Below are 25,804 nucleotides of genomic sequence, written 5' to 3' on the forward strand. Positions count from 1 at the left end.
GGACAAGTACCTACAAAACAAATTCAAATAACACAAAACCAAACAAAATAAAAGTAATAAAACCCATGGGTTGCCTCCCACGAAGCGCTCGTTTAAAGTAAAGTGGTTTGTCTATCCTATACCCAATCTTTCAGAAAGGGACAATGACATCAAACTGACATTTTCTCCCAAATCACACATGACTTTCTCAAAGGTTTCAGATCCTATGACACAAGGTATGGAAAAACTTTCTAGATTCTTAAGTTTAGGTGGCAATTTGTTTGGAAGTATTTCAATAGAATTTCTAAACTGGTCATCTAACTTGGATTTAACAAAACCTTGTGTTAATGGAATTTTAGGCTCATGAGATGGTGAAACAAATGTATTTTCATTATCTCCTATGGCTTTCTCACTTTGAGGCTCATCACTTCCTATCTCTCTTTCATTGTTCTTAACTTTCACAACGGGGTCCTCTAATTGTTTACCATCCCTAAGAGTAATAGCACTTATATGGTCTTTGGGGTTGATTTCGGTTTGGCCTAGAAGGACTTCGGAGGTTTGAGAGGAAGTAGCCACTTGAGATGTCCGAGTCTCTAGCATCGTATTGTGATTAACTATGCAGTCTACTTTTGATGTAAGTTTGACAAGAGAGTCATTCAAAAATTTAGTTTGATTTTTAAGCTCTTGGAGCTGCTCGGGATTGATTTATAAAATAATTTTCTAAAAAAAGTTCCAAGCTGGATTTTTGAGGGACTCTTTGATTGTTTGCATAACTGGGTGATGTTGTTTGTTGTCCAAAAGGATTTTGAGGGGTTTGAAAAAAAATTTGGTTGTTTCTAAACCTTTGATTATTTTGAGCATAATTTACTTGCTCAGGACCTTTAACAACACTACCTAGTTGGCAATCAATGTCAATATGGCCAAATACACCACAAACTTCACAAGGAGGTGATACAGGGGAATGTGTGATAGCACTAGTATTCATTTTATCAAATTTTTGTGAGTGCGTCAACCTTAGCAGCTAGATGATCAAGGGAAGAAATTTCATACATACCTGCCATTTTTGTAGAGGGTAAAGAAGCAGTGATGGCTCTCTCACTTGTCCACTGATAGTGGTTCTGTGCCTTGTCCTCGATCAAAGCATATGCTGCTATGTAAGTTTTATTCATCAAAGCTCCACTTGCAGCTGCATCAACATAAATTTGTGTGGTACACAAAAGACCATTATAAAAAGTGTGAATAATAAGCTACTTCTCTAAACCATGACGGGGACAAAGTCTAAGCATTTCTTTGAAACGCTCCCAAGCATCGTAAATAGATTCTCCATCTTTTTGAGTGAATTGTGTGATTTGATTCCTTAATTGAACAGTTTTAGAATGAGGAAAGAATCAGGCAAGAAAAGCTTGCCTTATTTGGTGCCATGAAGTGATAGAACCAATTTCCAATGAATGAAACCAAGCACTAGCTCTATCCCCTAAGGAAAAAGGAAAGAGGTGCAGCCTTACAACCTCTTGGTATTCCTTCAAGGTTCCACTGAGTCTTAAAAAAGTTGAAATATAAAAATTCGGATCCTCAGTGGGTGATCCAAAAAATTGATTTTGCTGCACTAAGTGAATAAGTGCAGGTTTTATTTCAAAATTGTCCTCAACTGTTGGGTACACAATAATATCATATGACTCATCTGAAGATGGGATTGCATAGTCTTTAAGAGTGCATTCCTCAGCCATATCGTTATTATTTCATGCTTCCCAAGAAGTTAAAGGCAAAAGAAAGAAATAGAAAAAGAAAGAATGAAAAAAATAAAATAAAGAAAAAGATTTTTTTTTCCAGTCTAATCGTTAGAAAAAAAATTAATCAAATTGCAATAACTTGAAATTCTGGCACGATAGTCTTAAGATGTTCTAAGAGATGTTTCAACACAAAACACAGAAAAAGGATGTTGTATACGATGTTTAGAACATTAAGCTAACAATTATAATTTAACAAAATAACAGACAAGAAAGAAAAGAGGCACAGAGGAATTGTTAACCCAGTTCGGTGCAACGTCACCTACTCTGGGGGTTACCAAGCCAGGAAGTAAATCCACTAGTGCAGTCCGTATTCAAAAGCTCTCAGTAAACCACGTTTGCACTTATGACCTAGGACCTACCCCAACAAGACTTCAACCTAGGAACTCCTAGATCTGAGATCCCATCTCACTCCCTTACAATCTGATCACAAACCCTTCTGATACCCAAATTACAGACTCAAATAAAATGAGGTTACCCTCAAAAATAACAACATGCAACCTTGCTTAAAAGCTTAGATGCAGTTCAGAATCTACTTAGCTCCTTGCTTAAAAGCTTCGGAGTAGTGCACAGTTTACAACTCAAAGTATAGTCCTAAACATGCATCAAGATGATACACGAAAGGCTCACAATTAAAAGACTCAAAGACTAAATAAACTCTATTTTGTAAAAACAATGTCTTGAATAATTCTTCAGGTCTTGCAGCCTCCTTTATATACTGAAGCAAAGCGTGTCATCCCTTCAATCATGCTTCAGATCAAATCAGTGAGTCATTGCTCAATCAACATGGCCGGATAAGGAAACTCCTAGAAAGTAGGCTCATTAAAAGTCACATTATCATCACCTTAAAAATACTTTCCTAAGTCGTTTTAACACTTCCTTAAGAAATCACATATGTTCTGATCTCCTCATAATTGCACACAGTTTAGACCAACTCAAGCTGGCGTGGATTCCTTCAATCAAGCAAACGCGTGCGTAAACATAGGCAAAGCACAGAACGTACATACCAAGCCTGGATGTTGGAACATTGTGTTCCACATCAGAAGTGAATATTTGTTTTAGGCAAAAGTGAAGCCAACATACAAATATCCAACAATCTCCCCCTTTGGCAAATTTTTGGCTAAAACAAATTAAGCCCAAACCAGTTAAATCAGAGAGATAGCACACGCAACCTTTCCTTCAATCTTCACAAACAAAATCTTCCTTGAAGAAAGGTTCACATACTCAGATTTCCAATAGATACCAAAATACAGTTCTGCAGTCATCACACATAATCTTCAGGACATAGAAGAAGTATATTACAGATCTATGAACCTACTTTCACAATTTTTCACAAATCAACATATGCAATAGTAGATAGGAGAAATAGGTACCATCCTTGAAAAATCATAGCCTTGCAGCAGCGGACATATAAGGAAAAATAAATTCCTATAACATCCTAGACAGTCATCTGTCACAACACGCTACTCAGAGAAATATAAGAAGAATAAACTCTCAGACAACATATAGTAGCTCAATCAGGATGTTCCAACATCCACAGGAACATTCAGGGACCAAAGTTTACTCCCCCTAAAGGAGCGCAATCAGCATTTCTAAGACTCCCCCTGAATACATGCTTACTAGCAAATATTTTTTTTTACACACAAACAAGAATACTAGAAAACCAAGATCACTAGAGGACCAGAGTCAGATGTCTCAACATCAATAGGCACATAGTCAGGAAACATACATCATGGATATATCTACTCCCCCTTTTTAGCCATACAATATGCCAAATAAAGAGTTGATAAAAGCATAAATTATAGCTAAAAGTACCTGACACTCTGAGCATTGGTTGCTATAATTCCTCATTGATGCAGATACCCAGCTTGCTTCTTAGTTTCTCAAATTGTTTGACATCTAAGGCTTTTGTGAAGATGTCAGCCAGTTGTTCTTCAGTTGTCACATGCTCCAGAGTTACATTGTCTTCAACAAGATCCCTAATGAAGTGATGCCGGATGTCAATGTGCTTTGTTCTGCTATGTTGTATAGGATTCTTGGAGATGTTGATAGCACTTAGATTGTCCCAGTACAATGTTAGAACATTTTGTTGAACATCATATTATTCCAGCATTTGCTTCATCGATACTAACTGAGAGCAGCTACTTCCTGCAGCAATATATTCTGCTTCTTCTGTGGATAGACACATAGAATTTTGTTTCTTGCTGAACCAAGACACTAGATTGTTCCCAAGGAAGAAACAACCTCCTGAAGTACTTTTTTTTGTCATCTGCACTACCTGCCCAATCTGCATCACAATAGCCAATTAACCTGGAATTGTCACTGTGAGAATATAGAATTCCATAGTCTGTGGTGCCATTTATGTACTTCAGAATCCTCTTGACTTGAACAAGATGACTCATTTTGGGCTCTGCTTGATATCTAGCACAAACTCCTACAGCAAAAGTTATGTCAGGTCTGCTTGCTGTAAGATATATGAGACTTCCAATCATGCTTCTGTACAGACTTTGATCAACAGCTACACCATTTTCATCTTTGGATAACCTTAAGTGAGTGGCTGCTGGTGTTCTCTTATGACTGGCATTGTCTAGCCCAAACTTCTTTACAATATTCTTAGCATACTTGCTCTAGGAGATGAATATTGTATCTTCCATTTGCTTGACTTGTAGACAAAGAAAGTAAGTCAGTTCTCCCACAAGACTCATCTCAAATTCAGACTGCATCTGATGTACAAAATGTTGAACCATCTGATTCGACATTTCTCCAAACATAATGTCATCAACATAGATTTGTGATATCATGAGTCTTCCTTTGTCCTTCATAACGAACAAGGTTTTTCCTGTTCCTCCCTTCTTGTACCCTTGATGGGTCAGAAATTCTGTGAGTCTTTCATACCAGGCCCTAGGAGCTTGCTTCAACCCATACAGTGCCTTCTTCAGCTTGTACACATGATCAGGAAAATTTGGATCAATAAATCCCTTTGGTTGCTCAACATAGACTTTTTCATGGAGGTACCCATTTAAAAAGACACTCTTCACATCCATCTGAAACAGTTTGAACTTTAGAATATAAGCCACTCCCAAGAGTAACCTTATGGATTCCAGTCTGGCAACAGGTGCAAATGTTTCATCAAAGTCTAGTCCCTCTACTTTTGTATAACCTTGTGCTACCAGTCTTGCCTTGTTTATGGTAACAGTGCCATTTTCATCTGACTTATTTTTGTAGATCCATTTTGTACCAATGACATTTATGTCATTTGGTCTTGGCACCAGATCCCATACTTCACTCCTTTTGAACTGGTTGAGTTCTTCTTGCATGGCTTCAATCCAGATATCATCAGTGAGAGCTTCCTTCACATTCTTGGGTTCAAATTTGGATACAAAACATGAGTTGGAGATAACATCATTAGCTCTTCTGGTTCTGATTCCTTGATCTGGATTTCCAATAATGAGTTCTTGAGGATGATTCTTCTGAATTCTAATTGAAGGTCCTTTGCTTGTTTCTCCATGCTCCAGCCCCGTATCCTCAGAGTTAGTTTCAGGTTCTTCAATAATTTCTGGAATTACATTTTCTTGAGCAGATGTTTCAGGATATGCTTCAACAACTGGTACAACTTCAAGTGTTGGTTCTTTAACCATATCATCTGCTACCACATTAATAGATTCCATAACAACTTGAGTTCTGTTGTTAAACACTCTATATGCCCTGCTGTTAGTAGAGTAGCCCATAAAGATTCCCTCATCACTCTTTGGATCCATTTTCCTTCTGTAATCTCTATCTGCTAGAATGTAACACTTGCTACCAAAGACATGGAAATATTTTACAGTAGACTTTCTTTCTTTCTCATACAAGGTAGTAGAAGTAACTGTTCTCAAAGTGACTCTGTTATGAACATGACAACCTGTATTCATAGCTTTAGCCCAGAAATAAAGGGGAAGGTGTTTAGCATGTAGCATGACCCTGGCTGATTCTTGTAGAGTCCTGTTCTTTATTTCCACCACTCCATTCTATTGAGGTGTTATGGGAGATGAGAATTCATGCCTGATTCCTTCATCTGCACAAAATTCTTAAAATCTGGAGTTTTCAAATTCTGTTCCATGATCACTTCTTATTCTGACAATACCTCTATTTTTCTCTCTTTGAAGTTGAATGCAAAGTTCCTTGAGAGCTTCAAAGGTGTCTGATTTCTCTCTGATAAAGTTCAGCCAGGTGAATCTTGAAAAATCATCAACAACCACCAGAACATACTTCTTTCCACCAATGCTTGCCACTTGCATGGGTCCCATTAAATCAATATGAAGAAGTTCAAGAGCTTTAGAGGTTCCCAGATGTTCCAACCTAGGATGGGACATTCGAGTCTGTTTACCAATCTGACATTCTCCACAAATACTGCTTTCAGTGATCTCCAGTCTGGGTATGCCTCTGATTGCTTCCAGAGAAATAGTTTTCTTAATTCCTTGCATGTTCAAATGACCCAGTTTTTGGTGCCACAGTTTGACCTCTTCATCTTTGCTCAGCATGCATGAGGATATGAGAGTCTGTTCTTGAGATATCCATAAGTAACAATTGTCCTTTGACCTAGTACCCTTCATACTCACCTTACCCTTTTCATCTACGATCTGGCAATCAGTTTTACTAAAATTTACACTAAGCCCCTGATCACATAGTTGACTAATACTAATCAGGTTGGCTGCCAGCCCTTTGACCAACAAAACATTATACAGTCTTGGTGATCCTTCACTAACTAGTTCTCCATCCCCACAATCTTTCCTTTAGCACCATCCGCAAATGTGACATAACTCTTGGCATAAGGTCTGACATTTTCTAGAAAGTTGTCCATCCCTGCCATGTGACGGGAACACCCACTATTAAAGTACCAATCTTCACTGGAGGATGCTCTTAAGGAGGTATGGGCTATAAGTCCTAAGCATTTGGGTTTCCACTCCTTCTTGACCACTCTCAGGGTTGAACTAGGTTGATGTTGTCTAGGTACACCATACAGATCAAAACAGAAAGGTTTTTTATGACCCTGTCTGTGACAAAAATGACACTTCCAAGAGAGATTCTCTTTTACTAAATCAGTTTTAGGATGTTGTACAGAATGTTCCAACTTTGGATCTATACTAGTGATAGTATCTGTTCTACTTGAAGCTACAAACTTAATTTTCTTAACTGGTTTTCCCTTCTTAGCTTTATGATAGTGTTCTAAAGCCTGAACATAGCTACTGTTTTGTTGTTCCTGTTTCAGATGTTCATGTGTAAAGCCTATGCCATTTGGTTTACCTATCACTTGACCTTCTAACATCCTATCTAGAACATCAGTTCCAGTGGTCATCATTCTAACTTGTTTAAGGACATTATCAAGTTGAGAATTAAGTATCATTACCTCTTTATTTAGATCAGAGATTTTAGCCAGATGACCAATCCTCTCTTGCTGAAGCTGATTAATGATTTCTTCCTGCTCCATCACATGCCTGGAGGTGTTTGCATCATGAATGTCTTGATGATCATAAGACATAGTTACTTTCTCATAGTCAGAATCTTCATCAGATTTAGATCCAGATTCTACTCACCCAGTCATAGCACTGACACGTTTAGCAGCATTACTATCAACATCCCCATTTGTTCCTTCATCATCAGACCAGGACACAATCATCCCTTTCTTTTGCTTCTTGAGAAAAGTTGCACATTCAGTTCTGATGTGACCATAACCTTCACACTCATGGCATTGTACTCCTTTGTAACGGCTGTCCTTTTCTTCATTTCTGTCATACCTTTGATTACCTTGTTGCCTGTCAGTGTTCTATCTGATGTTCCGCCCATTACCTCTAGGTCTGCTGCTTACTTGTTTGAGAATCTTGTTGAACTGTCTTACTAGCATTACAAAGTCCTCTGACAGATTCTCATCCTCTACAACTTCTTCCAATCCTTCATCATCAGCTGTGTTTGCTGTAAAAGCAATGCCTTTTCCCTTCTTCTCAGTCCTGTTATCAACAACAAGTTCAAAATTTTGAAGGGAACCTGTGAGCTCCTCCACCTGCATGTTGGACACGTCGTGGGCTTCCTCAATGGCTGTGACCTTCATGTCAAATCTTTTTGGCAAAGATCTGAGAATTTTCCTTACCAATTTTTCATCTGACAGTTTTTCTCCAAGAGAATCAAACGAATTGGAAATGTCATGGACATTCATGTAGTAGTCATGTATGGTCTCATCCTCTTGCATTCTCAAACTTTCAAACTTGGTCGTCAGGAGTTGGATCCTTGAGCATTTTACCATGGAGGTACCTTCCTGAGCTGTCTTCAAGATGTCCCAAGCATCTTTGGCAACATCACACTTTTTGATGAGTCTGAACATATTTTTGTCCACTCCGTTGAAAAGGGCATTTAGGGCCTTAGTGTTTGCTAGAGACAGTTCATCTTCTGGCAAGGTCCACTCATCTTCTGGCTTCAAAACCGTGGTTTTGTTGCCATCTTTGTCAAGAACAACTGGATGTTCCCAACCTTTCATCACAACCTTCGAAGTCTTGATGTCAATAGACTTGAGATAAGTACTCATACGTGACTTCCAGTAGTCATAATTTGTTCCGTCCAGCAACGGTGGTCTGTTTACAAAACCTCCGTCTTTCTCCATATTGCCAGAATAGATCTCCTCTGTATCTCACCCAATAACAGGCAGGGTGCCTGCTCTGATGCCAATTGAAATTCTGGCACGTTAGTCTTAAGATGTTCTAAGAGATGTTTCAACACGAAACACAGAAAACAGATGTTGTATACGATGTTTAGAACATTAAGCTAACAATTATAATTTAACAAAATAACAGACAAGAAAGAAAAGAGGCACATAGTAATTGTTAACCCAGTTCGGTGCAACGTCACCTACTCTGGGGGCTACCAAGCCAGGAAGGAAATCCACTAGTGCAGTCCGTATTCAAAAGCTCGCAGCAAACCACGTTTGCACTTATGACCTAGGACCTACCCCAACAAGACTTCAACCTAGGAACTCCTAGATCTGAGATCCCATCTCACTCCCTTACAATCTGATCACAAACCCCTGTGATACCCAAATTACATACTCAAATAAAATGAGGTTACCCTCAAAAATAACAACATGCAACCTTGCTTAAAAGCTTAGATGCAGTTCACAATCTACCTAGCTCCTTGCTTAAAGGCTTCGGAGTAGTGCACAATTTACAACTCAAAGTACAGTCCTAAACATGCATCAAGATGATACACGAAAGGCTCACAATCAAAAGACTCAAAACCTAAATAAACTCTATTTTGTAAAAACAATGTCTTGAATAATTCTTCAGGTCTTGCAGCCTCCTTTATATACTGAAGCAAAGCGTGTCATCCCTTCAATCATGCTTCAGATCAAATCAGTGACTCATTGCTCAATCAACATGGCCGGATAAGGAAACTCTTAGAAAGTAGGCTTATTAAAAGTCACATTATCATCACCTTAAAAATACTTTCCTAAGTCGTTTTAACACTTCCTTAAGAAATCACATATGTTCTGATTTCCTCATAATTGCACACAGTTTAGACCAACTCAAGCTGGCGTGGATTCCTTCAATCAGGCAAACACGTGCGTAAACATAGGCAAAGCATAGAACGTACATACCAAGCCTGGATGTTGGAACATTGTGTTCCACATCAGAAGTGAATATTTGTTTTAGGAAAAAGTGAAGGCAACATACAAATATCCAAGAATACTCCCCGGCAACGGCGCCAAAATCTTGATGGGATAAAACCGCAAGTGCACGGTTTACCGATGTAGTAATAAAAAGATATCGTTCCGAAAGGGAGTTATGAATTCAATTAACTTTTAACAATGATTAGATTGAAAGTTTAAAAGGTAGAAAGTTGTATTTTTGTTTAATTAAAAGAAAATAACAATAATAAAATAAAAGAGCCTTGGGATTATTGGTTCATCATAACAACGAATCCTTCACAAACAAACCCTAAACTTCTAACTTTATATTTGATCTACTTTCTAAAGACAAGTTTCTCTTTAGCGTATCAAAGCTTCTCTCGAAGTCAGTGACTGTGTTCCTTTAACAATCAAGCCTATTCTCATGGTTGATTGTTATTAGAATCCTTGAAGAACGAAACTTTATGTGTCTCAAGGTTTGCTAGACTATTCTCATGTTTCGCAATCCTTGTCTAATTTCACTTGTTCCAATATCAAAGCTCCGCGTTCGCTTTATGAATTGGTATTTGAGATGATGAATTAACAATTACAAAACCCTCCGCGTTCGCTTCTTAGTTCGGTAATTGTTAATTCATTATAAAAACGGTGAAATTAGATTAGAAAATAGATTGATATAAAATTAGGGTTTATAGTTTGGTTTGATTAGGATTACGTCATTAGACTTATCCAACAATCCCAAGACAAGACTTATCCAACAATCCCAAGACAAGAAGAGTCTACTCATTAACGTTCATTGTAGACATAAAGAAGAAGAAGAAGAAGAAAATAAAATAAAGATGAACTTTTTTTCAAAGAAACAATTGTCACTTATTATTTCAGAGAACAAAAGATGAATGTTAATGATAGATGACTACTCTATTTATAGTCTTATTGTTGACTTAAAACCTAAGCAACTATTCAGTAGAATGTTCTACAAGAAACCACGGGCTTTTCGGTCAAAACGGGCAGCTAATTCATGAAGCAAAAGCAGCAAAAGATGGCCTGGGAGGTGGCACTGCCCGTGCCAAGCTTCTGACTTTAGGGAATAATATTTTCATCTTCAATCTTCCCATTTTTCACCCGAATCAGCTCCTAATCCTCTTTCTTTTGCTCCAAGGCTCAATCTATCAAATATTCGTTCCTGAAATATAATAATATGCAATTGAAGTAAAATAGCTCAAAAAGGAAATAATACTTAAATAAAATAAACTTAAATCTAAATAAAATGAAACTAAATATTATATAAAAAACACTAATTAGGTGATATGTGCATGTCAAAACCATACATGTTTTTAGCTGCCGTAATACCAGGTCCAAATAATCCAAAAGTAGGCATTGATATATATTTGCAACCTTTGATTGATGATTTAAAGAGACTATGGAATGGTGTTCACACATACGATATTTCCCGGAAACAAAATTTTGTGATGAGGGCAGTTTTGATGTGGACCATTATTGACTTTCCAGCGTATGGGATGTTGTCAGAATGGGGGACACATGGTAGACTTGCATGTCCAATATGCATGGAAGATACTGACGTGTTCAGATTAGAGCATGGAGGGAAGAAAACATGGTTTGGTTGTACTCGTCGGTGGCTTCCTGATGATCATCCATTTAGAAGGAATAAAAATGCATTTATGAAGGGTAAAACTGAAAATCGTGGACCACCTCCCAATCTGACATCGGAACAAGTTTGGAACAAAGTGAAAAAAAGGCCAAAGGTGCAGATAGTGGGTGGTCTTGCTTCTAAACCTTCTGGTTACGGGCAAACACATAATTGGACAAAAAGAAGTATTTTTTGGGATTTGCCATATTGGAAAGATAATTTATTAAGGCACAGTCTTGATGTCATGCATATTGAGAAGAATTTTTTTGACAATATATTTAACAATGTCATGAATGTGAAAGGCAAGACTAAAGACAATGAGAAAGCTAGGAAAGACATGGAGTTGTATTGCAGACGGAAGGATTTGTTGTTGGTTGAGAAGTCTAATGGGAAGTTTTTGAAACCTTGTGCTAACTACACTTTACCCATTGAAGAAGCAAAAGCTGTTTATCGATGGGTTAAATAATTGAAGATGCCAGATGGTTATTCATCAAATTTATCAAGATGTGTTGATGTTGAAAATGGAAGGATGCATGGAGTGAAAAGTCATGATACTCATATTTTTATGGAGTGTTTAATACCTACGGCATTTAGTGCTTTGGAACCACATGTATTAAATCCACTTATTGAAATAAGCCAGTATTTTAAGAATTTGTGTTCAACAACGTTGAGAGAAGATGATCTTATAAAGATGGAAAATGAGATTCCAATGATATTGTGCAAGTTGGAGAGAATATTTCCCCCTGGATTTTTTGATTATATGGAACATCTTGCAGTTCATCTTGCATATGAAGCTAGACTTGGTGGACCGGTTCAATATAGATGGATGTACCCATTTGAAAGGTATATATAATGATTTTATATATTGAATATCATTATAAATTATGGTACACTTATTTTTTAATTAAGCTTATTGATTTTCATTATACTCAGGTTCATGGGTGATTCAAAACGATCGGTTAAAAATCGGGCTAGAGTTGAAGGATCAATTGTTGCATCATACGTAGAATGGGAAACATCTCGCTTTCTTTCTCATTATTTCATAGATCCATTGACACCAAGGCACTGTAGGAATGAAACTTATGGTGATCAAAGACGTCATCCGTTAGCCCTATCGGCATTCTGCTTGCTTGGACGCCCTGCTGGTGCGTGTACGACACTTTTTCCAAGTGGAATGGTTTTAAATGCAGCACATGTCCATGTGCTAATTAACTGCAATGAAGTCGAGCCATACTTAGAGTAAGTAATTTTACATGCTAATTTAATTAGTTTAAATTTCACTTAAATCACAATTAGTTATAATAAATGTTATATTTTATTTCAGAGCATTCAATGAACAATATTCTGCTGATCAGATACATTCTCATTTCCCATCATGGTTCAGACAACAAGTATATCAGGCACCAACCACTCCTATCATCGAACATATCAGGAACTTATCTAATGGCCCCAAATCATGTGTTAGACAATGGCACACCTACTTTTCAACGGATATAAATTTCATACAGAAAGTTGGACTGAAGGAAAAGAAACAATAAATAGTGGAGTGTGTATGAAAAGTGTTGGCAAAAATGGTGATAACTTTGATTTCTACGGATTGATTTAAAATATAATAGAAATTTCATACACTTACCTCGATTATGAGAAAACCGTAGTGTTATTTTATTGTGATTGGTTTGATCCATCATTAGGGGTACTACAAAGGTAAATCCAAAGACTAACACCGTAGACATTAAAATGAATAGGAGATATCAGGCATTTGATCCATTTGCTATGGCCCATAATGTCAGAGAGGTGTACTATATCCCTTATCCATTCACAAAGGTAGACAAACAAGGTTGGTGTGTCGCAATAAAAACAAAGCCAAAGGGTTGAATTGAAAGTGATGAAGCAAATCAAACAAATGAACCGTATCAGGAGGATGAGATGTCTAATGTAGATGATGTGATAGAAGTTGAGCCTTTTAGTCGAAGAAGAAGAAGAAGACGACGACTTCCAACAAGTAGAAGAAGAGGTAGAATAGGTCGGAACAAATAGAGATGAAGAACCGGATGAAGATGAAGATGATTGGGATGTATAATGCATTTTATTTTATTTTGTTATAAACTTAAATTGATACCCTATTTGTAGGGCTAGCAATGAACCGAACCAACTCGAAAATAGTTCGAGACTCGATTCGATAATTAATTCGTTGAACTTGGTTCATGAACCAAATGAGCCGAACTTGAGCTCAAAATTAAGTTCGTTAAATAAACGAGTTGAACTTGAACTATGTTTGACTCGACTTGTTTGGTTCATGAACCAGCTCGATATATATAAGTTTAAGAGATTGTCTAAAGATATGGTATTGTACCGTATCAATGGTAAATTTCAAGAACTAGTGAAATATAAAATTGATAAACAAGGCAATACCATTATTCCTTGTCTTCCATTACATGTTTACATTTATAAGAAAAATGCAATCAACTTTCATATTACTTTGCCCCAATTATTGATTAATATGCCACAAATTTGCAGCTGATATCCAATTGTCATAGTTTCTTCAATTCATACTTGTTTTGGTTATAGTCATACCATGTTCAAGATTTGATGTTTAGTTTTCTAATTGTTTTTACTTGTCAATCGTGATGCTATCTAGATATAAAGTGGAGGCTTATTATACTTGGCTTCTGAGAAAGAAAGAAAAATAAAAAAAAATAGGGCCACATAGCAAATAAGCTTGTAAATATCAATGTAACATTCTTTTGTTTTCATAAGCTTTGCCTATAAATAAATGATGCATATGCTACACCGTTCAGGTAGTGGTAGAGACCCAATTTCACTTCGGTGAATTTTGTGTTTCCCTTATTAATTTATTTGTTTAAATTGTGTTTTTTTTTTGAAGTGTTGGGCCATATTTTTGAGCAAAATGTTGATCTGAGCAATTGATTATGTGTCTCTTGTAATTTTTTTTTTAAAATTTTTGACCTAAAAATTTAAGAGGTTTAAATTAGTTGAACCTAACGAGTCGAACCGAGCTTTTTACGAATATTAAACAAGCCGAATTTGAGCTTAAAAAAAAGTTCGGTTCGAACTTGAGTCGAGTTTCGAGCTGAACCAATTCTTAACGAGTCGAGTTCAGTCGATTCGACTCGACTCATTTCCAGCCCTACCTATTTGTAATAATTAGTGACAATATTAACATAACACTTAAAAAAAACATTAACATAACACTTATTAAAAAAAAAAATAGTATATAAGGTGACCTAGTTTTTTTACTCACGCATGTGAGTACTAAGTGAGAAGCATCGTTTCTGTTCTCTCCCCTCACACAAACAAACCGGTTCTCCTCTGTTCGCCGCCGCTGTTTCTCCGTCAAATCGCAGCCGCTGTTCCTCTCTCTCAGTTCTCAATCACCTTAAGCCATGGTAAGCCAACTGATTCTCTAATTTCTCATTCATTTTTCAATTTTTTGTTTTAGGGTTTATAATTGGGAATTTTTTTAGGGTTTTCGAATTTTTTTAGGGTTTCAGTTGGGGAATGGGGATTGAGAATTGTTTTGCTACTGCCATGACTTTGTTTGTTTTGTTACAAATCAAAAAAATTCATTACATTCCTTCTAACATCGCTGCATTTCATATGTTATTTTGTAAAGATAAAAGTTAAGTGTTATTATCTCATTTCGTCATCATGAATATAGAGTTTGGAAACCTAGCAGATTTAGAAAACCTAGCAGATCATATGGAGTTTGGAAATATGTGGGTCATTGTTAGGTTGTTACAATCTGAATCATTATTATTATTGTATTCATGGTGAAATATAAATTTTAGTTATAAATATCATTTTGCTAACTATTGTTAGTTAAATATCATTGATATTCATTCTGTGTATGACTTTGATAAGGTTCAAGGCTGTGTATACTTGTGATCTGGGTTCCTCATGTGAAAATTCTTAATTCCTGTTTTAACCAAACTAGCTTTTTCCTGATTAATAGCTGCAATAGTAAGCTTAACTTGATTGTGAACTGACTTCGTAAAGTGAAAATGCTTAGTTCCTGTTTTAACCAAAACAGCTTCTTCCTAAATAATAGCTTTTATAGTAGCCTGAACTCAAGTTAATGATTTAAGTTGTTGGCTCTTAAGTTTTTCTATGTAGCTTTGTGTCTTGTTAAGTGAAAACCGATAAAATAATTATTTGAGGGGAATGTATTTGGTTTGCTGTCCGTGCTTCATAGGTCTTAAGAAATAAAATGATTTGCTTGTAGTTTTGTTATTGCTGATAGTTATTTTGTATTGCCTTCTGGGAACATGCTCTACTTAACTCACTTTTCTGAAATTCGCCAAGGGCTCATTTTGCTTGTGAATTTAGTTGCTGAGTCTGTTCTTATGTTATTGAAAATTAGAATTCATTTTCTTTTCTTCTTTCGTTTGCTATTTATAGACGGAGGAAGAAGGGCCACCCCAGCCACTACAACCACGGTCAAATAGAAGAGGACCTAAAATAAGAATTCATCATTCTTCCTTCATTCCGATGCCACAGACTCAGCGGCCTGATGGACAACCGCAATTAAATCTGCCTGCTGATCCTAATCTTCCGGACTTCGATTATACACTTCGAGACATCAGTGATCCTAATGTGAAGATTTTTGTTGATCGACATGACCGATATGTCATTAGCTCCTGTCTGAGGCGTAAGTGTTTATAATGTTGGTCTTAATATGTTGATTCTAATGTGTTGGTAATGCTGATCCGTAGGATTTTGGTTGTTCCTAATGTGTTCTAATGTTGATCAACAATTACGTTTATTTTTTTTCATTTAGGTTTTTGCCTAACGGGTTGGCTACGGAGTCAATCACAGCAGTGATTGAAGCCCAGATATCAGAAACCATGGCTATCATGGGGTGACATCACTAAGGAAGGCAAGAACACGGATAACAACAAGCCAAGGGATGAATTTTGGAATAGTTTCAAAGTAAGTTAAAAATTAATATATTTAACTAAATATATTTTATAATTAATATATTTACTAAATTTTTTATACATTATTATTTTTGTAGGAGAAATGCGTGTGGAAGAAAGATGAGGATGGTGAGATTAGTAAAGTTTTTGACAGGGCATGCTGCACGCGCCTCTCAAGCATGCTTTTTGTTGCGCGCAAGAACCGTGGAGCGAACGATGAAAATCGTCCAGAATGGATTGGCGAAGGCTTATGGTTTGAATTGTGTAAGAAGTGGAATACACCAGAATACAAAAAGAAGTGTGCGCAGAATGCAGCAAACAGAGGGTCAGAGAGGGAAGCTGCCAACACACACTTCGGGGGGTCTGTAAATGCTGGTACATCTAGCTTCAGACACGAAGCACAACATGGACGACTTCTAACCTTATTGGAGACTTTTGATTATTTTCATTTTAAAGATGGATCGCCTCGTGATGATAGATCGAAAAGCATACATGTACGTATAATATTAATATTTTTATTAAATATATCAATTAATGGCTTCACTGTTGGTGTTTTTATGGCTTCACTGTTGGCGTTTTTATGGCTTCACTGTTGGCTTTCACTAAATAATTCTATTTGGGCTGTTGGTGTTTTCACTGTTGCGTTTTTATGGCTTCTGTTTTAGAGCAGTTAAGATGTTTGGTTTGTTTTAGACAGGATAACTTATATTTAATTTTGAATATATGTGCAGAAGACCATGACAGAATTTATTGAAGCTTTTCAAAGTCAGCAGGATAGTCTTCCCCCTTCTGATCGATATGATTCTGCCACTGCTAGTGGAATTATAATGAACAAATTTATAGAGACTGTGGGTGAGAAGAACAAGGGCCGTATTTATAGAGACTGCCTCTCTGACCCTCTCTTGCATGGTTCTTTGCACCAATTCAACTACTTGGCTCTTCATTTCTTGTTGTGATTTTACAAGTTCTTCATGTTGTGCCTTCAATATTGCATTCTCAGCCCTCAATTGCTCAACCTCAGTATAAATGGGATCGTCGTGTCTACGAGTTGACCGACCTGTGCGTTCAAAAGAGTTAAGGCAAGTATCTATATATGTGCCAGATGAATCCTTTTGATATAACTTAGAGTTACTACCAGCACCAACAATACGGCCCTTGTTCTTAACTCTCTTGTTGGTGCTGGTAGTAAGTCTAAGTTATATCAAAAAGATTCATCTGGCACATATATAGATACTTGCCTTACTTGCCTTAACTCTTTTGAACGCACAGGTCGGTCAACTCGTAGACACGACGATCCCATTTATGCTGAGGTTGAGCAATTGAGGGCTGAGAATGCAATATTGAAGGCACAACGTGAAGAACTTGTAAAATCACAACAAGAAATGAAGAGCCAAGTAGTTGAATTGGTGCAAAGAACCATACAAGAGCAACAACGGCGATCTCGTGGGGATACATCACAACTTGTTCCATATGATCACGCGGTAGCACCTCAATATGATGATTTGGGGGTATGATCTTATATCTGATTCATATTTTTTTTTTTTTTTTTTTTAAGTTTTAGTACTTTTTTTTTAGTTTTGTTTTATTACCAATTTAGTACTAAGATTTCTATATATAAATATGAATTCAATATTTCATTGGAATTCTTTTATTTCCAAAATAATCATTTTCTCATTTTCTTTTCCTATTATCACAACAGACGTCGTTCGATAGGTGCATAATTCCACAGTCAAACAAACGCCCTCGCGTACAACCCCAATCTATGCATAGTGATCATGAAGAGCATCATAGACCTCATGTTCCTGTAGGTGATCGCCAGACGCCTTCTTCGACAAGATCCGCTTTCAATGCCGCTGATTTCAACATACCAGATGGTGAAGTTTTTTTGAGGAACTATAGTAATTTTAATGCTTCACAAGAAAATCTCCAAAACATGGGTAGAGGAGGAAGTGGATCATCAGGTGGGAGATCGGGATCAAATTTGCCCCAATACTATGATGATTAGTTTGGACTATTCTTTGTGATGTGGTGGTCTTGGGAAATAGGCGGTCTTGGGAAATAGGCATTGGTTTTTCTTGTTTTGTTTTGCTGATGTTAGAACTTTTAGCTTTAGATTCCTATGTTTTTCAGTTTTTTTGTCTCAGCGGTGCAGAGTGCAGAATCAGGGAGCACCCAAGGACTGTTTGTGTGTGCTTCCCTTGTTATTTTGCTTAAGTTTTTGTGTTGTAACATGCTGCTGTTAGAACTTTGTAATTTCTTTACTTTGCTAGAGTTGGTAGTTCTTATACCTTCTTATGCTAATGAAAATTTGTTGATCCAACAAAAAACAATTATTTCTTTAATTTATTTTTGTCTAATTTATTTTATTTCATTAGGAAGTGCTCTCAAAAAAACAGTGGAAATTTAATTTATCTTTTTAATTAATTAATTAAATCGTTTTAAAAAAGAAAAAGAAAAAGAGAGAATCCAAATCCTTAATATATTCATCATAAAATTTCAGCTTGTGTATTTTCCAACAAAGCATTGAACCCTTAATATTTGTTACTTGTTAGATTATGTAAATTACATTTCTTAATAATCTACCATGTAAATATTTATTAAAAAAAAATACTATATAAGTTAATCTAAAAAAATTGAGTGATATATAAATGACGTTCAAAATAAACCGAAAACTGAAGAAAAACCGACTCATAATATGTGCAAACTTTTGCTGTGCTCACATGCTTTTGCATGCATGTAACAAGAATCTTGTTTTGAAGCTAAATGAAACACATTTCTTGTGAGTCTATGTGTTAATTAGGCCTTCAAACCTTAAACAATTTGACTCAAGTCGGTGAATAAAGAAATAACGTATTTCCTGTTATGATTTCATAGCACAAATTGGAATGGGAGCTGGCATATATGCATGCTAAAAAGCCAAATTTTAATGCTCCCTTTGTGCCTGTTACGTTTGATTACCACCGTTTCTAATCTCAATTCACGTTAAACATGAGCAACCTCACTTTTACACTAGTTGGTTTATACTCGTCACATTTGATTACTTTACACATATTAAAAATAAAATAAAATAAAAGAATGATAATTTTTTTTAAATTATTCTTATCATTGGTGTATTTTTATTGTCATAAATAGAAATAGAAAAACAATAGATTAATAGTTAGACACAACTATTAATAAGAGGGTACAATTAAAAAACGCAATTAAAATTACTTTGAAAATTGAAAGTGACAATCTTTTCGAAATAATTTTGTTCTATTCGTTATTATATTTTGTTTCAAATGTATAATATTCATTATAGTCTGCTTTGTATTTATATTGATGATAAATAGAACAATAATTCATAAGTATAATTGAGGGTTGGATATTTCAACTGATTTGAGATGATATGAGTTAACTGAGTTGGAGGTCTTAAATTCAAACCCGGAGGAAAGTGTTAATATTAATCTAACTACTAACATTTGCCAAACATAATTTATTAAAATTGTTATTTTCTTTCATGCATAACTTGTGAAATAGACGAGAAAAAAAAAAAACTATAATGGAAATAACCTAGTAGTTACACTAATTATGAGACAGAGGGACTTCCGTTTTATTTTATGTAATCATTGTAATGTAACTAATTATTCACGGTGTTACTCATATCCTCACATGAAAAATGGTACAAATTTGAATTGATATTTCAATAACGTTTCAAAGAAATCATTGAACTCTTCCTCTTTAAGCATGTTTTTTGCCTTTGTTCACTTCTATAAATTTCAGCCACTTTATCAACATTTCTCATCAATATCATTTTACAATAACAAAAAAAATGGCACCAATATCTTCAACACCACTCAAAATCGTATCCTTAATATTACTTTTCATAACCATCAACAACATAGCTTATGGTCAACAAAATCAATCAACCTTGGTGTTCTTCCTACAAGACATCGGAAAAGGAGGTGGCGCAACCGTTCAACCAGTTATCGGTATCAACGGAAAGGTTTGGTCCTACAACTCATTTGGAACAATATTTGTAGTTGATGACCCTATTATGTTAAACCCTAATCCAGGTTCAACTCAAATCGGAAGGGCTCAAGGTGTGATTACAGTAACATCTCTAGATGGTGCAAATGTGAGCATAGTTTTGTCACTAGTGTTCAACAACGGGCAATATAGTGGTAGCACTTTGGAGATTCAAGGTGCTAGTCGTCAACGTGAGAATTCAAGAGAGCTTTCGGTTGTTTCCGGAACAGGAAGGTTTCGATATGCAAGAGGATTTGTTGTGTTTGAAACTGTATCTTATGATGATTCAACTAATCATTCTGTTCTTCGTTTGACTGTAACTTTGGCCATACCATCTTGAGAAAGTTATGGCTAATGCTTGTTGGTAAATAATATCATATGGATGTATGATATCTGACAAGCTTCATATATGTACCTTTCATGAAAAAAAATCTTTAGAATATGCATCAATAAATGAAAAATTTAATCTAGGGTATAAGTTAAACCTTTTATCTTATTAGTAGTATTTGGTTTCTCTTTGTTTTATCTGCTTTTTTAGTGTTAAATGCTTGCTCAATGAGTTCAAAGGTCGAAAAACAGCTATGTGGATTGTGAGTAAAATAACTGTTATTTAAGCAGCTAGGTTTGCATATTGTTACAAAGAAACAAATTGTTATTGTTATTTGTGACACCCTGAATCTCATAACCATAAAACATCAAAACATCGTAAACATCGAAAGAAACAAGCTTCCTCTAAGCATCTCGTTGCTCTTGGAAAATTTAACTCTTAAGTGAGACAAGAGAATCTTTCTTGGATACTCTACCACCTCAAATGCATGTAGAATACAACTTGAGAACTCAGACCCATGGAAGAGAGTGATAAAGATGATCTTACCTATCCCCATACAATATTAAGTATTGTGTCGGTTTTATCAAAAATAAATTATATGGAACCACAAAAACTGCACTTAGTTTTGATCATTCTTAAATTCAGAGAAATTCTTAATCAAAGTTTGTAAAAGTCGTTTTGGTAGTAGGATCACAAGTAAAATATGACAAGTTTAGAGAAAGTTATTGTCAGATTCGATTTGGATAACTTTCCGTCTAATGTTTCCTCTGAATCAATTGCATACATTTTATGCTTCAAATATAATTCCACCCATCCTTCGGCGTACACCTCCTTTCCTAGATGACGACGTGAGATCCATTGAACCAACTGACGCCGATGCTCGGTGGCAAAATTGCCAATTTTTTTAATGGCATACGACCATAGTTTTTTCATGAATATAGACCTAATAACTATTTCTAGAGGATTAACACCTATACATGGTGTAAACCAGATATGTTAGATATTAAGGCAATTTCTTACTCAAACTAAATCAAAAGATCATTTACGAATTGCACGTCGGCAAAAGCAGTATGAACAAATTTAAACCAAAGATTATATTGAATGCATAAATCATATACAACCAACCTGCAGACTAAGAGTGCTACATTGAATCCTAGATATTAAATCTAATCCCAACACCAAGAGTTTAGTTACCTAGTGAGAGCATAACTAACAAATAAAGGTTGGTTGTTGGAGAAGCATGAACAAGCTTGAATCCAAGCTCGCTAGCTTTCTTATGGTGATACTCACAACTTCTTCTCTATGTTTTTCACTCTAAATGCATTAAACTTATGTGCATATACAACTCACTCGTAAATGCATTAAACTTTTTCAAACCGATGTAAAAAGTCCATTTTTTTTAGTGGATTTCTAAATGAAGAAGTTTATGTTCATCAAACTCCTAGTTTCATCAACAAGGAAAAACCTAGCTATGTTTTCTGTAACATCCCAGACGACTTTAAGCATTGCCGACTGACCCTACAAACCAACACGAGTCTTTTCAGCATGTTTTGTCCTCACTCGCACGCTTACCGGAAAACTTCCCGGTAGGTCACCCATCCAAAGGCTACTCCAAGTCAAGCACGCTTAACTGTGGAGTTCTTATGGAATGGGCTACCAAAAAGAAGATGCATCTTGTTGATATAGGTAGTACCAAACAATTCTTAGAAGCCTTCCTTCAACCATGTAGTCCCATACCTACACGGCCTCAAGATCCCTCTCATTCCGATGTGATTCGGTTCCTCTATAAGCTGCCGGGAGCCGCTCATTGTCGTGCCTTGTGCTCTGGTGACCACTCCCTTGCCCTCGTCAGCCGTGGGTGTTACATTTTCAAACTCTTAAAATCTTTATATGGTATCAAACAAGCACCAAGAGATTGGTATGAGAGATTGAGATCTTTTCTAAAAGAAAATGGTTTTTCTAGAGGACATATTGACACAACACTTTTTGTAAAATTAATCTAGTTAATATGATATCTTTGACTGAACAAATGAAGATATATGTGTAAGGAATTTTCCGACCTTGTGCAAAATGAATTTGATCAGAGGAGCATGATGAGAAATTTATTCATTTTTATTTTCTTGCAAATCAAGCAACAAACTGAAGGAATTTTCCCCGTCTGTTTAGATGTTTGCTTCCATATATATAAGATGTCTTGGGACCTGGGAACAAAATTTCTCTCTCTGTAACGTTTTCTGAGGCCTCTTGAATCTTCATTCTTGATCTTCCAAAAGTTTTCACTAATCTTCAGATGTCTTGCTTTGCCAATTAGCATGATTTCTTCGTCAATTACATCAAAACACCCTAAAATTGCTATGTTTCGGGAAGAATAGAATTACAGACTCAAATATAGAAAACATTACAAATGTTCTGAAATCATAAGCAATTGATCTAATACTCCTCTGCTAGTAAAACCTACTGAAAATGACTGAAAAAAATGCTAAGAATAACGTACGATGACATATCATCACAAGTCCAGACACAAAAATTATTGAAGTTCAAAAGATGAGAAGCAAGTCAGAATGACATCAGAAGTATAGATTGAGTAAACACCAAATGAAATGATAGAAGAAACATGTCTAAAGCTGCACAAGAATATCAAAATCAAAGATCAGAAGCTGAAAAGAAAAGCACAAGGAATAACAACTAGTTTCAAGAGTTACTTGGTCATCAAGGTAAACCACTAAAGGACAAAAAGAACTACTTCGTAATGCCTATTTTTTTAATTTACATTTCTTATTAATCTACTGTGTAAATATTTAAAAAAAATTGTGAGATATTTAAATGGCGTTCAAAATAAACTTTTTTTTTATTTTTTTTATCATTCGCCGGTTCCTAAAGTAAGGGGGTTCCAGTAATCCGGAGTTAGACCATGAGGTACGTAAAGTTGACCAAAAATTGTTTCATCCAACAATCAAACTCAAGTTCTTTCAAATAATATATTTTTTTGGTAGAAATTATTAACCACTTGATATCAATCATTCAAAATAAACTGAAAACCGAAGGACAATACCGATTCATAACAATGTGCACAACCGTGATCACATGCTCTTACATACATGTAACAAGAATAATATGTTGAAGCCAAATGAATCACCTTTCTTGCTGGTTAGATTTCTTGCTGGTTATGCTTTTTACGTTTGCGTCAGGTCGGTGAATAAAGCAATAACGTATTCTCATGTTAATTACGATTGTATAGCACAAATTGTAATGGGGGCTGACATGGTCGGTGAATAATGCTTGTTATACGTCTAACGATTGATTATCATACCCACGTTAATTTCACTCTACTAATTTTACACCTTTTGGTACGCAACTTCCTTTTTCCATGATTAGTTTTGCTCCTTCCCTCTCTTGTTATAAGACCTCTAATAAAGTAGATAAGTATTAAGAAAAATAGTTGAAGTAATAAATTTGTCAAAAAAATGTTTCACTTTAGATATTCATCCGTGTAATTATTGATATTATAAGAGAGATGATTTTAGTGGTAACTTAAAATAGAGGTATTTTTTTTATTAAGAAATAACTAATGAATGTTAAATTTTATTTCAATTGTATATCATTTAATTAGTATGACCCATACCAGTCCAAGTTATTTTTTTTTTTTGAATAAACTAGTCCAAGTTATTATATTTCACATAATAATACTAATAATAATAATAATAATAATAATAATAATAATAATAATAATAATAATAATAATAATAATAATAATAATAATAATAATAACAATAATAAAATACATCAATTAATAAAGATAATTTAATAAAATTATTATTCTCTTTATTTCATTTATAAAACTTCTTGTATGAAATAAGCTAGTATAATGAGTGTCTGTAATTTTCGTTTTATGCATCTAATTTATTCACATTTTTTTATAAGCTACCCATATAATTCACATGATAAACATACGACCCATATTTGAAAATGAAATTTCTTATAACATTCTGTGAAAGGAAAGTCTTTTTACGAAATCATTGAACTCTTCCTCTTTAAGCACAATTTCTGCCTCTAATCACTTCTATAAATTTCATCCATTTTAGGAACTAAACTCATCAACATTTCTCATCAATAGTTACAATAACTTCAAAAATGGCACCAACATTTTCAACACCGATCAAAATCATGTCCTCAATATTTCTTTTGATAACCATCATCATAGCTAAAAGTCAAGTCTCACAACCTCAACCAAATCAAACATCAACCTTGGTGTTCTTCCTACAAGATGTGGGAAGAGGATTCAACGCAACCGTTATGCCGGTTATCGGCATTAACGGAAGGGTTTGGTCTTACCACTCATTCGGAACAATATTTGTCGTTGATGACCCCGTCATGTTAAGCCCTAGTCCATTTTCAACTCAAATTGGAAGGGCTCAAGGTGTAATTACAGTGACTTCTCTAGATGGTGCAAATGTGAACATAGTTTTGTCACTTGTGTTCAACAATGGGGAATATAGTGGTAGCACTTTGCAGATACAAGGTACTAGTCATCAACGTGATAATTCAAGAGAACTCTCAGTTGTTTCTGGAACAGGAAGGTTTAGATATGCAAGGGGATTTGTTGTGTTTGAAACTATGTCTTATGATGCTCCAAGTGATCGTTCTGTCATTAGGTTGACTATAACTTTGGCAATTCCTTGAGAAAATTATGTATTATTATATGGTTAATGCTTGATTGCTTGTTGATATATAATATCATATGGATGTATGATGTCATACAAGCTTTATAAATAATTAATAAATGAAAACTATAAAGGAATAATTTGAATCTTTTGTCTTCTTACTATAGTGTTATTTTTTTAACCTTTTATATGATCTTATTAGTATTATTCTTTCTTTTTCCATGTGGATCTGGGATTGTGATTGAAATAGACCAGCCTCTTATCAAAAAGAAAAAAGAAAAAGAAAGAGGTTAGCCGAATAATAGTTAATATGAATTCCAATATAAAAATGGTCGCCATTGGTTATTTATAGTGGAAAATATTGAGAGAGAAAAAACTCTTCAAAATAAAACTGGTCTAGAAAACTAGGCTTTTGTTCAAGATTCCATTAAGCATAGAACCTACAATGAAATGTGTAAATTATATACTTTTAGAAGATATAATCCAAAGACCCCAAATGTTTTTTTTTTTTTGGACAAAATCCAAAGACCAAAATGTTGTTGATCAGATAAAAATATTTTTTGTCCTCGTGAGCTTAGATCAGTTGGTATGGACAATGCATAAAATATGCAAGGTCTGGGTTTGAACGCCGGCCACCGCAAGAAAAAAAAAATTTGGAATATTAAAAGAAGACAAGGTTTCCAAATGCCCACTATAACAGGTGGAATCTGTTATGTGCTGGAAAGATGGTGTCAGGTTGTTTCAACATTTGGTTGACTGTCTATTCTCGATCGTCCTCCACGATATATGCCATTTCCTTTTTCTCTTTCTC

At 35.3% G+C, this 25,804-nt stretch overlaps 4 protein-coding genes, 1 long non-coding RNA gene, 1 other non-coding gene and 1 pseudogene across 6 annotated transcripts; 6 read left to right on the forward strand and 1 right to left on the reverse strand.

The window, feature by feature from the left end:
* Nucleotides 1-1,236: 1,236 nt before the first annotated feature.
* LOC146929797 (small nucleolar RNA R71) lies at nucleotides 1,237-1,343 on the forward strand. Its single transcript, XR_015009148.1, has one exon. It is a non-coding gene; the product is annotated as a small nucleolar RNA R71 (small nucleolar RNA).
* Nucleotides 1,344-5,833: 4,490 nt separating this feature from the next.
* On the reverse strand, nucleotides 5,834-8,397 carry LOC146929798 (uncharacterized). The gene is made up of 4 exons (XM_085707408.1): nucleotides 7,593-8,397; nucleotides 7,340-7,478; nucleotides 6,512-7,240; nucleotides 5,834-6,401 (listed from the first exon to the last, which is right to left on the reverse strand). The coding sequence occupies exons 1-4, from the start codon at nucleotides 8,395-8,397 to the stop codon at nucleotides 5,834-5,836; spliced, it is 2,241 nt and encodes a 746-aa protein (XP_085563534.1).
* A 3,194-nt stretch (nucleotides 8,398-11,591) lies between these two features.
* Nucleotides 11,592-13,099, forward strand: LOC146929799 (uncharacterized; annotated as a pseudogene).
* A 1,204-nt stretch (nucleotides 13,100-14,303) lies between these two features.
* Nucleotides 14,304-16,908, forward strand: LOC146929800 (uncharacterized). The gene is made up of 5 exons (XR_015006163.1): nucleotides 14,304-14,469; nucleotides 15,482-15,731; nucleotides 15,861-16,012; nucleotides 16,098-16,493; nucleotides 16,731-16,908. It is a non-coding gene; the product is annotated as an uncharacterized LOC146929800 (long non-coding RNA).
* A 117-nt stretch (nucleotides 16,909-17,025) lies between these two features.
* On the forward strand, nucleotides 17,026-18,154 carry LOC146929801 (uncharacterized). The gene is made up of 3 exons (XM_085707409.1): nucleotides 17,026-17,078; nucleotides 17,126-17,507; nucleotides 17,699-18,154. Exons 1-3 carry the CDS (start codon nucleotides 17,026-17,028, stop codon nucleotides 18,002-18,004), a joined length of 741 nt encoding a protein of 246 aa, XP_085563535.1. The 3' UTR covers nucleotides 18,005-18,154.
* Nucleotides 18,155-19,769: 1,615 nt separating this feature from the next.
* Nucleotides 19,770-20,500, forward strand: LOC146929802 (pterocarpan synthase 1-like). The gene has a single exon (XM_085701542.1). It carries the CDS (start codon nucleotides 19,808-19,810, stop codon nucleotides 20,342-20,344), a length of 537 nt encoding a protein of 178 aa, XP_085557668.1. The 5' UTR covers nucleotides 19,770-19,807; the 3' UTR covers nucleotides 20,345-20,500.
* Nucleotides 20,501-24,404: 3,904 nt separating this feature from the next.
* LOC146929803 (dirigent protein 1-like) lies at nucleotides 24,405-25,127 on the forward strand. Its single transcript, XM_085708256.1, has one exon. It carries the CDS (start codon nucleotides 24,464-24,466, stop codon nucleotides 25,010-25,012), a length of 549 nt encoding a protein of 182 aa, XP_085564382.1. The 5' UTR covers nucleotides 24,405-24,463; the 3' UTR covers nucleotides 25,013-25,127.
* The last annotated feature ends 677 nt before the right edge of the window (nucleotides 25,128-25,804 follow it).

Source organism: Medicago sativa, chromosome 4 (genome assembly GCF_051527215.1).
Source record: "Medicago sativa cultivar Bolivia chromosome 4, Bolivia_mono, whole genome shotgun sequence".
Taxonomy (NCBI): domain Eukaryota; kingdom Viridiplantae; phylum Streptophyta; class Magnoliopsida; order Fabales; family Fabaceae; genus Medicago; species Medicago sativa.

Excerpts from the sequence above, each read along its gene's own strand:
- LOC146929802 (XM_085701542.1), top strand. The coding sequence starts at position 19,808 with ATGGCACCAATATCTTCAACACCACTCAAAATCGTATCCTTAATATTA.
- LOC146929801 (XM_085707409.1), top strand. The coding sequence starts at position 17,026 with ATGGGATCGTCGTGTCTACGAGTTGACCGACCTGTGCGTTCAAAAGAG. Across the intron at positions 17,079-17,125 it reads GTGCGTTCAAAAGAGTTAAG|AGTTACTACCAGCACCAACA; the intron begins GCAAGTATCTAT and ends GATATAACTTAG. Across the intron at positions 17,508-17,698 it reads CTCAATATGATGATTTGGGG|ACGTCGTTCGATAGGTGCAT; the intron begins GTATGATCTTAT and ends TTATCACAACAG.
- LOC146929803 (XM_085708256.1), top strand. The coding sequence starts at position 24,464 with ATGGCACCAACATTTTCAACACCGATCAAAATCATGTCCTCAATATTT.
- LOC146929798 (XM_085707408.1), bottom strand. The coding sequence starts at position 8,397 with ATGGAGAAAGACGGAGGTTTTGTAAACAGACCACCGTTGCTGGACGGA. Across the intron at positions 7,241-7,339 it reads CGTGTCAGTGCTATGACTGG|GCATGTGATGGAGCAGGAAG; the intron begins GTGAGTAGAATC and ends AAACACCTCCAG. Across the intron at positions 6,402-6,511 it reads ATTGTGGGGATGGAGAACTA|TAAAACTGATTGCCAGATCG; the intron begins GTTAGTGAAGGA and ends TGTAAATTTTAG.